Below are 14,689 nucleotides of genomic sequence, written 5' to 3'. Positions count from 1 at the left end.
ACCAGCATCCATATTATGTTTGCTACAGTGTGCGAGAAATTCTAACAATGGTAGGAGGTGCTAGATCATTTGGCAACATTGAGGTTAAGATAAATGAAAAGTGAAGATAATGTAAAAGGGAACGTCACCTTCTGGACGGAGGGGAGTGAGGAAGCCCAGGTCTCCTGCTGTGATTTTGGGAATCCAACTGCTTTTCTCACGTAACGTTCATGGATTTCACAGGTGTTCAGGAGATATAAGGCACAGGATACGGCATACCCGCCCCAGTTGGAGACACCTAGGGTAGAGTAATGACAACTTGGGTAGATAAATGCAGAAAAGGAAAGAAGATAGCAAGACAATTGTTTTACATCCACTTGACCGCCATCTGCACTAACAAACGGTCCGAAGAGTGTGGAGTAAAAACAATACATAGAATGACATTTATCAATATCCTCGAGTCCTGAATCCCAGCTCTGTACTATTATAGTGATCCACTCCTCCACTTACAGAACTTCTACCATTCAGGGCTCAGGGGACTTGGAGTGACAGAAGGATAACAGATAAGTTACTAACTTCAGAGAAGTAGACAAGGCTTTTTAGAGTTATTCGGTTCTTACCAGCAATCACTGTGAAGTCTGCCGCCACATCACATGCAATGGTGTCTCCATTTCTAATATATTTCTTCACAGCCTCTTTCACTTTGCCAGTGCCCAGCTCATTTCCACCATCTCCAACCCCTGTAAAAGTGTAAAAAGTACATGATGCTACCTAGAAGTGGCAATACTGAGGAAGAATGGCCCTACTGGTAAAAAACTACAACTCCCATCATGTCTTGATAGCATACATGACATTGACTGAGAAGACCACTGTTTCCCAACTTGTGACCCTTCAGCTGTTGCAGAAGTACAATTCCCATTATGCCTTGACAGCTGGCATAACGTTAACTGTTTAGAGCAGTGTTACCCAACCTAAGGTGTTGCAAAACTACAACTCTCAGCATGCCCTGAGATTCCTTTCAGCAGGGTTCTATAGCAGGTGGCTCCACAGCTGTTGTACAAGTACAATTCCCATCATTCTCTAATACTTTGCATGATGTTGACTAAGTAGATCCAACAGGGGTCTCTCTGTAGCTGTTGCAAAAACACATTATGGCTTGACATTCAGCATGATGACACCAGTCAGATGCTTACAGCAGTGTCCCCTATCCTGTGGCACTTCAGCTGTTGCAGAAATACAACTCCCAACATGCCCAGGCAGCTATAATAATAAAATAATAAAATAACTTTATGGAAATGCACCCTAAGATATGGCTCTCCGTTTTTTTTGTTTTTTTTTTGCAAAACTACAACTGCTATGATGGGTTTTGTAGTTTTACAACAGGTGGAGAGCCACAGCTTGGGGAACACCGGTTAAGACAGTATAATCCAAGCCAGATAGACCAGCAGCACGGATCTCTTCTCTGTCTGGAGAATTTGTTACAATGTGTCTGCGCAGGTTGTAGTAATCACCCAGGAGAATTACTGTCATTGGAAGCAAGAAAACTGCTCAGATACAGTGTAAGACACCCATGATGGGAGCTATAGTGTTTGTTGGATAGCCACTGACTGACATTTGTCTTTTAGGAGTCTTAGTTTGGCAAATGTTGGATAGCCACTGACTGACATTTGGCTGTGAGGATATGATGGGGGCTGCAGCTTCACAGCAGCTGGACAGCAATAGGCTGGGAATGACTGATGCAGCCTAATACAAGCAGTGCTTACCTGTTGTGCTGATACCAGGAATGGTCTGTGCAGCAACAAATAGATCATCAATGGGATCAACCAAGTGCTTGATATTGATTTTCCTGGCATTGTAATAATTGCCATCACTCGCTCTTCCAGCTCTTTCTATGGCAACTAAATGGTCAAACCTTGGAGAGAAAAAATAGAAAAACATGAAGGTAACTCAGGATTAGGAGAATATAAGAACAGTGGTATCAAAAGCGCTCAGATCTTTAAAGGGTAGCCAGAAACTTTAGCGGATGGCAGGATACGCTATCAAGAAACCTACCGCCCCCTATAGTTATCCGAACATTAATAAACTTTTTTCCTCAGTGACGCTTCTCTAACCTGGGGGCTGTTGGGTCTCCGTTGTCACACAAAAATTTCATAGCACAATCTGGTGTTTTTCCCTTGTAGGATAACACCGGTATGGTGGTCCGTAAGACACCTGCGACATGAAAAGCGGTGAATCAATAAACTTACAGCGTTTCCTCTTTAGACAACCACTCTCTATATTCTCTATACAAGTGTTCCCTAAGTGTTACAAAACTACTACTTCTGTCATGCTCTGATGCTTAAAGCCTGTAAGAAAATGGCAGGTGTTGTGGTTTTGCAACATCTCAGAGTAGGGGCATAACCTGGGGAGCCCTCCTTTTAGCCTGGTATACTGGAATCAATATCCCTTTAAAGTAAAGCCCCACACACATAATGTATTATGTGCCTGTCACCAGTCCAGTGCACATAGTCAGCTACTTTTTCCTGAACATATACATACTGTTTGCCAGATTACTATGCTTCGGTGTCCCACAAACACAACATTCATAATCACTTATCCTGACTGCAAGCAATTCTACGAACAGAGCCCTATAGGATATACCTTGTTCTATAGCATCCTCCACAATTTTCTTGTTCATGTCAATGGCATGCTCATCTGTAACTATGACCACTTTCTTTCCAAGGGCCTGCAACATAGCTGCCATAGCTAGGGCCCCAGGGGGACCGTCTGTCTCCTCGGGAGGAACTTGCTGAAAGTGAGTGGGGAAGCCAGTGGTTATAAGGATGGATCTGGCATGGGACAGAGACAGGCAGCTCCTCAGCAGCTCATCCTTACATAGCAGATTAGTTATCCCTCTGTTACCTGCAAGACAGTCGCAACATCACCATTCACTGGGTTTAAACACACAAACAGGTTACTTTACATCCCCTATTATTTTCCGAGTAATATTTGCTTCCAACTATTGACTTTAATATACTGAACATATTCTACCAGTGTCTACTTGAGTCCCTTTCCTAGACATATACTTCTTTTTTTTGTGGGTATGCAAAGCTGATTTTTTAAAATTTGTCAGTTGGCAGGAGCGGGGGCACATAATAAACAATCACTACTTAACTCTCCCTGTGCCTCCGAAATGCAGAGTCACAGGCCCTTTGGCATTCCCCCCCCCCCCCCCCCCCCCCAAGATCTAATGCTGTCACGGCTCAGAGGAAAATACTCAACCTGGCTGATGGACACCCTGTTCAGCCAATCAGTGAGTGCAGCTGTGTCCCACCTCAGTCACCGACAGGCTGAGCGGACGGTCCATCACCCGAGTCATGACATTCCACCTGAAGGAAAATTTGGTGCCTGCTGCCGGCTGACAAATATAAAAAATATCCTTCTTTCTTCTCCACTGCAAATATATGTTTTAGGAACTAGTAGACGTTTAGTCCAATAAAATCTACAAGTTTGCGGCAGAATAAATCAATAGACTTTTTTTGCAGGTATCCTGAGCGCACCAGCAACGTACCTGTAAAACATGTACACTCAGACAAAAAAATAAAACAATGCACCAAGAAGTTGTTAGCATCGTCTACACCTTTCTGTGTTACTGTAATAAGGACATGTAAGTAATTATGAGGTTATAGAAATAGGAGATTACTACGAGAGAAATGTACAACTACGCGGAGGCTCTGGTACTCTGCTGGGCACCTTTATTCTAGATACAGGATGAGATACGGATAAAGTGAATGTACCATCAGGCCCGGGCTGAAGCACTGAAGGCGGGCCGACCCACCCCCAGTGGGAGGAAACCCCTGCCCCTCTATGACACAGCTCCATTAGAATCAATGGAGTCGTATCATAGAGGGGCGGGGTTTCCTCCCACTGTGGGCGGCCCGGCCTGCCTCCAGTGCTTTAGCCCGAGCCTGATGGTACATTCACTTTAAGCATGGAGGATAGAGGTTGGCACTCTGCAGCACATATGGTGCCTTGGCTGTCCGCAGCCTGTTTACTCTATGTGTGTCCTCGTGTAAACAATGCTCCCAACACCTCCTAAGGGCTTGGTAAGAACAGCCTAGATGGCAGGAATTGTTGACCATCTTGTTCTTTCAGTTCAGGGATGCCTCCCTCTCAAAGTCTGTCAGCTGCCCAAAAGCTGAACAGGACTAGGTCAGGATGCATATTCAACTTCTGGATCATCAGCCTTAATATTGTTTCCATTCACGGACAACAAGTGGATACTTTGCAGTAAAAAAGTACAGATCTAGTAAATGCCATATTAACTGGCACTGCTTGGTATGGTCATAGTGTAGCGTGCGGTCCATAGGCTAACAGTGTAGAATGCTGAATGATGTGTTAGTAAACAGTTTTGACCCTCCGAACATTTGTTTAGCACTTTCTACATCTGTATCTAAGAAAGTTGCCAAATTTTTCATTTATCACATATAAATTACCTGGGTCTATGCCAACTATTTCTTCCAACAATCTGATTTTTCCCGCCGTCTGTTGTGAGACCAGGCTGTAATGCAAAGGATCAGAGGAGATCTGTACAACTGTGGGCCTGTCCTGGGGGTCCGGGACTGGGGAGTCTTCATTTTTAACATCAGTAATAAACATGCAGCCTGGAGAATGGGTGAAAGCCAGGGGAGATTCTGCAAGAACAATTCCAATGTTACACACACATTATATATATATATATATATATATATATATATATATATATATACATACATATATATAGATTTCTGTTTAATTCACCCGAGCAACAGCAATATCTCTGTATACTCAATAAATACTGTTGATACTTACTGCAACTAACAACGGCCTCCACCCCAGTGACACCACAAGCCCAAAACACTGGGACATCTCCGGAAAGAATCTGCACCGCATCCCCATAATCCGGCTTTTGAAGATCTTTAATCCCAAGAAAACCTTCAGTGAGAGATAGGAGAAGGATGGAACTTATAAGACGGTTATATCCAACAAATTAACAAGTTAAGGTATACGCTCAAGTTTGCAGCTGTTGCATATAAGCAAAACCCCACCTGCATGAGGTGTCATGTTTTAACTATTACTGTCAAAATTGTGAGGCCATTGGACAATGCATGCAGGCTTGGTTTCACCCACAAGCAAAAGATTCAGCTCTAGAGCAAACTCTTAAATGGTCAAAGTCTTTTCAATCAATTCCCCATCATTTGGTGTGACTCCTAGAGGTATTCTATCCAGAAGCATTTATCATCAATCCATTCATAGTCCCCCCGATGTAGTAGTAGACAGATGATAAATGCTTATGGCCGGAATTGGATATAGAATTCATCAGTGTATAGCCTGCACTGTATTTTACCTTTTCATGGTGTGTAGCTCAATATCTGCACTTCAAAAGATCTAAAAAAGCATAATTGCACCACCCATATAGTATAATGTTATCAGCAGGTTAGGAGTAACAGCCTATTGGCACAGCTATACAGGACAATCCTGTGCTGTCTTCAGTTGTTCAGCACATATACCATGTATCTAAAAGGGAAAGAGGATGCAGCTCAGGGTATGGCTGACCTGGGGAGCCAATATGCACTGGAGCTCCATGGCAATCCTTCATGGGATGTGTAGCAATTGCTGAAGCCTCCAGCTTGTCCTGTGGAATCGGTCTCATGGTCACCACAAGATTACAAGCAAATGCGCCCACTGCATGACATGGAACCACTGTCTGCAAAGAAAAAAAAAATCATGGGGAGAAGTGTTCAAAATCTGCGCTCACATGATGAATAGAGACACATGGACCTATCCTTACAGGTGTACCTACTGCACGAAGTAATCCAGCCACACTCACACTCATTACTTGTGATGTCTGAAAGCAAAGTCAGATGCACAGCAAATATATAATAAACCATGTATGCCAAATTTACTATAATTTATGCCAATTTCCTGGCAGGAACATACCGGCCAGTGGTTATAGGGTATATTCCCACTGTGGTTAAGGTGCGGTTGCATATCTAGCACTGGTGAAGCACATTGAACCCACAGCAATCTTCTGTGGGAGGGTATGTGCACACTTCGGAAATTTGACGGAAAATCCGCAGCGGAATTCGCCGCTCGCGGACTGCAGCGGGTGCGTCTCCGCATCTCCCATGGGCAGACTCCTTTGTTCATTCTTTGGGTGGATGAAGGAATCCGCCCGTGCATGTCAAATTTCCGAAGCGTGCACATACCCTGAGGTTTCAGGATTTACTGCAATAACTGTAGAGTGTAAGCCAGTAGTTTTACCTCATTCTTTGCCAGAAACCAAACTGCTAACACTCATATCCAACAATCATATTCATCAATGAGTAACCAATGAAAATTTACCCCCTACCTTATACATGCTGACGTTGCGTCCCTGCTCCACATTCCTCACAGGGATCCCGAGTTTCTGTACTGCGTTCTCAAAGGAAAAGCTGCAACCTAGATAGAAAGTCACCATATCCTTCAGCTGCTCCGAGTAACTCTCCAGACTGGGATGGCTCTCTGCATAGACACCATGTTCGTATCTCCGATACAGAAGGCAGTCCTTCCTGGAACACATAAAAGAGGAGGTTACATCAGTACTGGAGCGTTATAAGAAGAGCGGCTGATATCAGTCACATATGATGTAATAGGAGGTTATATCAGTACTGGAGCGTTATAAGAGGAGCGGCTGATATCAGTCACATAGGATGTAATAGGAGGTTATATCAGTACTGGAGCGTTATAAGAGGAGCGGCTGATATCAGTCACATATGATGTAATAGGAGGTTATATCAGTGCTGGAGCGTTATAAGAGGAGCGGCTGATATCAGTCACATATGTAATAGGAGGTTATATCAGTACTGGAGCGTTATAAGAGGAGCGGCTGATATCATTCACATATGATGTAATAGGAGGATATATCAGTACTGGAGCGTTATAGGAGGAGCGGCTGATATCAGTCACATATGATGTAATAGGAGGTTATATCAGTACTGGAGCGTTATAAGAGGAGCGGCTGATATCAGTCACATAGGATGTAATAGGAGGTTATATCAGTACTGGAGCGTTATAAGAGGAGCGGCTGATATCAGTCACATATGATGTAATAGGAGGTTATATCAGTACTGGAGCGTTATAAGAGGAGAGGCTGATATCAGTCACATATGATGTAATAGGAGGTTATATCAGTGCTGGAGCGTTATAAGAGGAGCGGCTGATATCAGTCACATATAATGTAATAGGAGGTTATATCAGTACTGGAGCATTATAAGAGGAGCGGCTGATATCAGTCACATATGATGTAATAGGAGGTTATATCAGTACTGGAGCGTTATAGGAGGAGCGGCTGATATCAGTCACATATGATGTAATGTCTGAAGGTTATATCAGTACTGAAGCGTTATAAGAGTAGTGGCTGATATCAGTCACATATGATGACATTATATCATTGAGTGTTTCTTACCGTATATCGGAGTCACTGCTTAAGGGGTGACAGTTCCATTCCCCAGGTTTGCTGCGGTGTAGTAGAGGAAGGGGGCCACTATTCGCTCGGCAAAACTTCTCAAAATCATCGGCTAAAGACTTGTGTAGAATCACTACATTGGCCTGGTTGTATCCTGAAATATTGAGAGTGAACACAAGTCAACCTATCACGTCAAGAAGAAATAATGGATCCTTATCTTAAGACACCTAAACTGGATGTTAAAATAATAATATTCCTTTCGTAGCTGGTGCCTGGTTTATGCAAACCTTGAATATAACACTGTTATACTGGGTGAACTTACAGGTGTGGATCAACTGAAGACTACACCGCTGCTGCAATGATACTGGTATTGATGCATCTAATGAAGACCACTGTGCTCTATACATATACAGTTTTCTCTTCTTAGAATTTGACTTCAATGATAAAAATACATGCAGCAGCCACTATAACTAACTGTGACCAGGATGACATCTGGGAGACAAGGTAAGAAAACTGCAGCCGATCACAGGGTGTACAAAGTCTTATACAGCTTACAACTTATCCAGAACTGCAGGGCCAGTTAGTCCAGGAAATAAAAGGCTTCACTGACAATGGAATAATCTGAAGGAGATGTGGAACCAGTTCGGGAAGAACCTTTATTAGGGTTATAGATGACCCATGACAATATCTACAGCACCATCTAGTGGTAAATGTGGATTACTGTACATAGATGAAACACTTTAAACACACAACCTACTGTCTAGAGGACTAAAACAAGGAGTTTTCCTGGCTTATAAAGTGATAAAATAACACAAAGATATATCATTAGTTTATGACTGGTAAAGGTCTAACCCCCACGGATCCAGCATAAGAAGGTATTGCAGGGCTGATTCAGTGCCACAACCACTGCAGAGTCTTATCCTGCATAGCAAGAGGACTACAGCCAGCTCTATAGTAGTGGACACAGTTCCCCTCAGCTTTATAGACAATAGTGAAGGGACCGCAGTATTGAATCCACACTGCAGCCTCTTATTTTTAGCATAAGTGGTTGTCACAGAGGTCAGACCCAGTCCGCTCACACGGTGGTGATATAGCATCACTTTATAAGATGTGAATATACCTTCGGCAGCTGCACTCCCCTCAACAGCAACTAATCCATTAACTTCCATAGCACAGGTTATAGGAATCGTAATAAAACATACAATGTCATATAGTTATACATTCAGGCAGGTGGCATACATTTACACCATGTACTTTGGTCCATTTCTTTTAATAATTGACAGTGACAATACCAGGATTGTTTTTTCCAGATCCTGCTCTGGCTTGGTGTTTTTCCCTATATTCTATTCAACAGGATTTGAAAACACCAGACAAAAGTTACATGTGTAACAAAGCAAAAGATACCATTAAAACTGCTTAGGCTAGGTTCACACTGCGTTTTCAGCATCCGTTTAACGGATCCGTTTTTTGCAAAAAACGGATGCATTTGTGTGCATCCGTTTTTGATCCGTTTTTCCATTGACTTCCATTATAAAAAAAACGGATGCGTTTTTTTTGACGCACAATAAAGTACTGTTGACACTACTTTTTTGACCCCCCAAAAAAACGGATCCGTTAAACGGATGCTAAAAACGCAGTGTGCACCTAGCCTTACTAAAAACACCTTAATGTCTAGCGCTGTTGCAAGTTTAAGAAGATCTTTTACTTCGGACAATGCTAGACATTCACTGTGGTTTATACAAGCATTTAAAAAAAAATGACAAAAAAAAGACCTTCCCATGTTCACGTAGGTTCTGTGTCCTGTTTTTGAAAAACGAGAATGTGTCTGGAAAGAGTAGCCTTAAGTCTGAGTTTACACTTTGCAGTCAAATCAGACATTTTGCTGCAATTTGCAAAGTCTGGATTTAACTGCAACATGTGAACGCACTGGTACAACATGTGATCTAATATTAAAACAGCGGGTCTCCAACCTGTGCTTTTCCAGCTGTCACAAACTACCACTTGCAGCATGCCTAGTGAGCCAACGGCTGTCCAGACACGCTGGGAGTTCTCATTTTGCAGCAGCTGAAGAGCCACAGGTTAGGGTATGTAGGTTGTTCATTGACCACATTAGTGTCTACGATTCTCACCAGCAGCCATCCCGGATGTGTTACGGACATGTATCCGATTTTGTCGTATTAAACCACGGACAGCGGCAGGGACAAGGTTCCTCAGCGAGTTCAGGCAAACCATGCCAGGATCCTGTCAAGAAAAGAACCGCACATTTATTATTGCAGTTATCGCATCTACAGGCCTGACTTCTGTTTGCAAAGATAAGGCGATTTCAATTGGATCTGCAATTAAATTTGCAAAAACTCTGCACTGACTATATGGATCTGGTGAGGATAATATTGCATGGTATAAAATAGATCAACATAGTTAAGTCTTGAAAAAAACCTGGGGCTCCTTCACTGCAACACAGTATAGGCAAGAGAGTCACAGCTGACCTGGCAAACACTCAATGTGACCATAACAAACTTTCTGAAATAGTCACAGATTTGCTCAAACTCATTGGTGACTTAATAATGCAGTGCAGCCCTTGACAACATGTAGCAATTTTTTAGGAGATTTTGGAAAATTGTGAAAAAATGGCAACATGACTGCAATGTGTGGATAAACCCTTTTACACAGATGAGTTGAGTCCTTCAGTGTAAATGCAGCCTTGGCACTAGATCTCTCCTCTGGCTCATAAAGAACATGGTATATGATGGTTGTGTCGGCATACTCTCCTTCCTGATCTGACATGGTGCATGAAGACACACTGTACGCCGAACTTGACAGGAAAGCCTAAATCGCCCAGCAAATATGGGTCCTAATCCAAGTAACCAAATCTATAGACAATACTTTCTGGGAACTACATGATTTCCCTACAAATGTCTTACTCAGTGTTCATACCAGACGTCAGATTGCTGTAAACAAGAATGATTCCATTCACTGACAACAAGCAGACATCTATAACACACACAAATAACATTTCATTGCATAGTGTTTGCGAGGGACCTAACACCAGTGACTTCTATAAGAATCCCCATGTCTTCCTGCAGTATGTGATGTTAGGAGTGTATGCACTATAGTGGCTCTATCACCATGTGACCTACCTCAGGCCCCAGAGACACAGGTATGTCCATGACAGACGACGTGTGCAGAGCGGATTATACAGCGACAGACTGTTCACAGTGTTTTTTCCACTTTTTATAAATTTTTAACTAACTGGTTAAACAGTTTTAAGTTTATAGTTATTATTATCTCTGTGAGAGAACAATTATGCATCAGCGACACCGGAGGGATGGACGCCCCCAGCGTCAGCGAAAAACACGGCTAGGCTACCGTACATATAGCAGGTACAACAGACAGGTTTTATACAACAGACAAGTAGATTCCTTCTTTGTAAATCTTGCTTAGTTTGGGTCCAGTAAGGAGATATTCATATGCATCAGGCTAATTCATCTGAACAGGGCACAGAACTCCATGCATCTGATGCAGAAATAGCCCCACTTACCTCCCTGGCTCCAGCACTGCCGCCCAGATTCTGATGCTCAGGTCCCTAGTGTGTGAGTGCGGCTACTTCCTGGTATTAAGACGTGAAGTGGTAGGCCCGTTCAGCCATTCAGTGGCAGAGGACACTGTTAAAGACACTGAATGGCTGAGCGGGCCTGCCACATCATGTCTTAATACCAGGAAGCAGCCGCACACTAAAGACCAGAGCGGCAGAAAGCAGGCTGGAGCAAGGAAAGTAAGTGAATGACAGTTTTTTTAACTCACCTGCTCCCCGGGCATTCAGGAAAAAGGAGTCCTGGTTGGACTATCCCTTTAAGGGTCTATTCACATGTACAGTGTTTCAGCTTTATGCTTTCCATATAAAACATACAATTTGCAGCACACCTTCTGTTGTTCTGGTCTCCGACCGGATGGAATGTCACCACCATCCAACCAGGAAAAGTGACCAATAAAAATATAGAATATAGAATATAAAAATATTTCACATCCCAATAAACAATACCATCTAATACATCGGCAAGCCAGGATCAGAAAAAATCTATGCATCTCTGAAATTACAGCACTTATGTGCATGTTTTTGACTTTACTTCTGCTTGTTTTTTGAGGCTTTAAACTCGTAACAAAAGACAAATTGTGCAGCATGAAAACCAAGCAGCTGTAAACACTGTGTATGTGAACGGATCCATAAAGGGATTTTCCAGGCAAAAAGAAAACTTTGTTTACTGCCTCCGCGTGCATTAAAACACCAAAGGAACCAATTATTTGCCATAAAATGACGGCCATCCACTACATTTCAGCAGTGCTTGAACATAGCCTTTCTGGTTTTTTTTTTATTTACTCCTGGATTTGGTTGCAAAATACTGAGCAAAAATACTGTGTGGGTGCGTTCACACGTACAGGATCCGCAGCAGATATGATGCTGTGTTCAGTCATTTAGTTACATAGAGATCTGCTGCAGATCCTGTATGTGTGAACGCAGCCTTAGGGGATCTGTCAGGCTCCTACTTGGTACAGAGCTGCAAATAAAATGCAATTTTATAACTTTGCAAATGGCCAACAGCAAGACAAAGGCATCACTTGTTTCATTTCCTCATCACTGTCTGCAGTCTTGACATGGTACAGACCTGACTGATTCCCTAAAAGTCTTCAGTGGTACAGACCTGACTGATTCCCTATAAGTCTTTAGTGGTACAGATCTGACTGGTTCCCTTAGGGTGCGTTCACACCTACAGGATCTGCAGCTGATTTTCTGCAGCAGATTTCAGTTAAATAACTGAACACAGCATCAAATCTGATGCTGTGTTCAGTTATTTAACTGAAATCTGCTGCAGAAAATCAGCTGCAGATCCTGTAGGTGTGAACGCACCATTAAAGTCTTCCCTGGTATGCTTTATGCCTTCTTTATGTCCATTTGCTATTTTACCTGTTACATACTTTAATTCTAATTCATGAATTGTTAAACATTGAGAAAGATCTTCTTATCATTGTACACTTCCTCCATAGGTGACTATGATCTTCCTCTGTACTAGGATATTATGAATGGAGACTTCCAGCTTAGTAAATGACAAGTCGTAAACATATACAAGCAGAAGTGACACCATACTCACCTTCCTGCACAACTGAAGGTTGAGCTCCCAACTGAAACTGCAGAAAGGAAACAAAGTTCCTGCTAAACAAAGGTTCTCAGTATCACAGCGACATCTAGTGGTGGGAGAACAAAATCACTACAGTGTGGATTATTATTATTACTATTATTACTGTTTCCAGCTATTTCCTAAGGTCATGATTTCTTTATTCGTATTTATTAGTTAACATTTCCTACACTTTATCAGCTATTTTGAAAGCAGTGAGAGACGCTGTATATATTTTAGGCTTATTATACCTTGTGCAGCTCCTCTCATACACGGGCTGCTGCTGGAAACAGTCAGCGGTCATGTTGCCCAAAGCCCCATTGTATCCTTGTCTTATGCCTGTAAAAAACCAAATCAAGATAATATAATTACTACTAATAATATTTATTTGTATAGCACCAACAGTTTTTTTTTTACACTATACAGAGATTACATTTATACATTACAGGATTAAGTAATTAAATTAAATAAATATACAAAATTGTATGGGGTCCCTTTAAGCTGCTGAGATTCCATACAGGTACATGTTAGGGCCACAGTGTGTTCTGCTATACTCACTTTACAGCGGTGTTCCCTGACCTGTGGCTCCTCAGCTCTTGCACAACTATAACAGCTGCACAGCCGCAGATTTGGGAACACTGTCAGTCAGGGCACGATGGGAGTTGTAGTTTTGCATCAGCTGGGGTGCAACAGGAAACACTGCCCAATGGCTACTATGATCAATATCAGGGATAAGGAACCTTGGCTCTCCGGCTGTTGCAAAACTACAACTCCCATAATGCCTGGACAGCCAAAGCTTTAGCTGCCCAGGCTTGATGGGAGTTGTAGTTTTGCAACAGCTGGAGAGCTAAGGTTCCGTACCCCTGATCTGTATAGATGTCATATATATATATATATATATATATATATATATATATATATATATATATATACATACAGTTCACTCACAGCCCCAGACTAGTGTTTGCACCAGTGTAATTGTGTGGTGCCATAGAAAACTTGGGCTCATATTGCTTGCAGCAATTAAAGGGGTTGTACAGGCCTAAAAAATATGTCTGCCTTCTTCCAGAAACTGTACCACTCTTGTCCTCAGGTTGGGTGGGGAGTTTGCAGCTCAGTTCAACTAAAGTGAAATGAGCTTAATTGTAATACCACACACAGCCTAAGGTAGGAGTGGCACTGTTTTTGAAAAAAAAAATTAAATTTTCTCATCCTGGATATCCTTTAGGGTACAGACAGACAAATGTCAAACTGTGGCCCCCAGATATTGCAAAACAACAATTCCCATCAGGTCTTTGACTTTTGATGTCCAAGCATGATGGGAACTGTAGTTGTACAATAGCAGGGGGGCTACAGGTTTGACACCCCTGGTTTAGGGGTTATTCACACAGACTTTAACAGAGAATTCTACAACTGCGCCATTTATTTGAATAGAACTTGCAGGAATCCATTAAAGGGTAGTTCACAAAAAAAAAAAATAATAATTTGTAATTTACTTCTATTAAAAAAAAACTTTCCTACTCTACAGACTGGAAAGAATACACCACTTCCTGCAGGACATACAGCAGCTGATAAGTACTGAAAGAATTGAGATTTTTTTTAATAAAGGTAAATTACAAATCTCTGGCTCTTTCTTGCACCAATTGATTTGAAAGTAAAAAAAATTTTGGCAAACAAGCTTTTTAACTTCCTGCTGAATCAGCTTCACTGACAGAGGAAATCAGGGGACTTTCTTATGCAGAAGGATCTCTAGTGCTGGGCTCAGATATGAGAGCTCACATGGATGCTCAGATTCTGCATCAGAGTTCCCTTTTAGCAGAGCAATGCACTTCGACCCTGTAGATTCCCCTTTAATATGTCGTCCTTGGGAGAGTATAAATAAAGATGACTACAATCTCTGTGTTCTGTGAGTGACCTCCCTCTGGCACACATTCTCTCTTATGCCCCTATTCCACAGGTCGTTTAGAGGAGCAAACAAGCGCTCTCAGTGCTCGTTTGCTCCTCGTTCCCTGCTCGCTGCCGCCGCTATTCAACGCGGCTGCAGCGAGCGGGTGAGTGCGGGAGGGGGCGGCGGGGA

The 14,689-nt window shown here is 42.4% G+C and overlaps 1 protein-coding gene across 8 annotated transcripts in view; it reads right to left on the bottom strand.

Annotated features, from left to right (window-relative positions):
* The window catches only part of DGLUCY (D-glutamate cyclase), an 86,252-nt gene that overhangs the window by 46,627 nt on the left and 24,936 nt on the right, over nt 1-14,689 (bottom strand). For 2 of the 8 annotated variants that reach the window (XM_069950724.1, XM_069950725.1), the window contains exons 3-15: nt 12,864-12,951; nt 12,589-12,682; nt 9,574-9,685; nt 7,445-7,598; nt 6,350-6,548; nt 5,554-5,704; nt 4,810-4,932; nt 4,455-4,652; nt 2,620-2,880; nt 2,091-2,190; nt 1,743-1,891; nt 600-719; nt 129-277 (exon numbers count right to left, since the gene is read on the bottom strand). In XM_069950724.1, the coding sequence (XP_069806825.1) occupies nt 129-277; nt 600-719; nt 1,743-1,891; nt 2,091-2,190; nt 2,620-2,880; nt 4,455-4,652; nt 4,810-4,932; nt 5,554-5,704; nt 6,350-6,548; nt 7,445-7,598; nt 9,574-9,685; nt 12,589-12,682; nt 12,864-12,951 (1,898 nt within the window). Of the gene's footprint in view, nt 1-128; nt 278-599; nt 720-1,742; nt 1,892-2,090; nt 2,191-2,619; nt 2,881-4,454; nt 4,653-4,809; nt 4,933-5,553; nt 5,705-6,349; nt 6,549-7,444; nt 7,599-9,573; nt 9,686-12,141; nt 12,219-12,404; nt 12,525-12,588; nt 12,683-12,863; nt 12,952-14,689 lie in introns of those variants that run through there. The other 6 variants (XM_069950726.1, XM_069950733.1, XM_069950729.1 and 3 more) reach the window with 6 other exon arrangements.

This window comes from Dendropsophus ebraccatus, chromosome 13, assembly GCF_027789765.1.
Source record: "Dendropsophus ebraccatus isolate aDenEbr1 chromosome 13, aDenEbr1.pat, whole genome shotgun sequence".
NCBI classification, from domain to species: Eukaryota; Metazoa; Chordata; class Amphibia; order Anura; family Hylidae; genus Dendropsophus; species Dendropsophus ebraccatus.
Note: the sequence above shows the minus strand (reverse complement) of the source record. Positions and strands in the feature narration are given on the sequence as shown.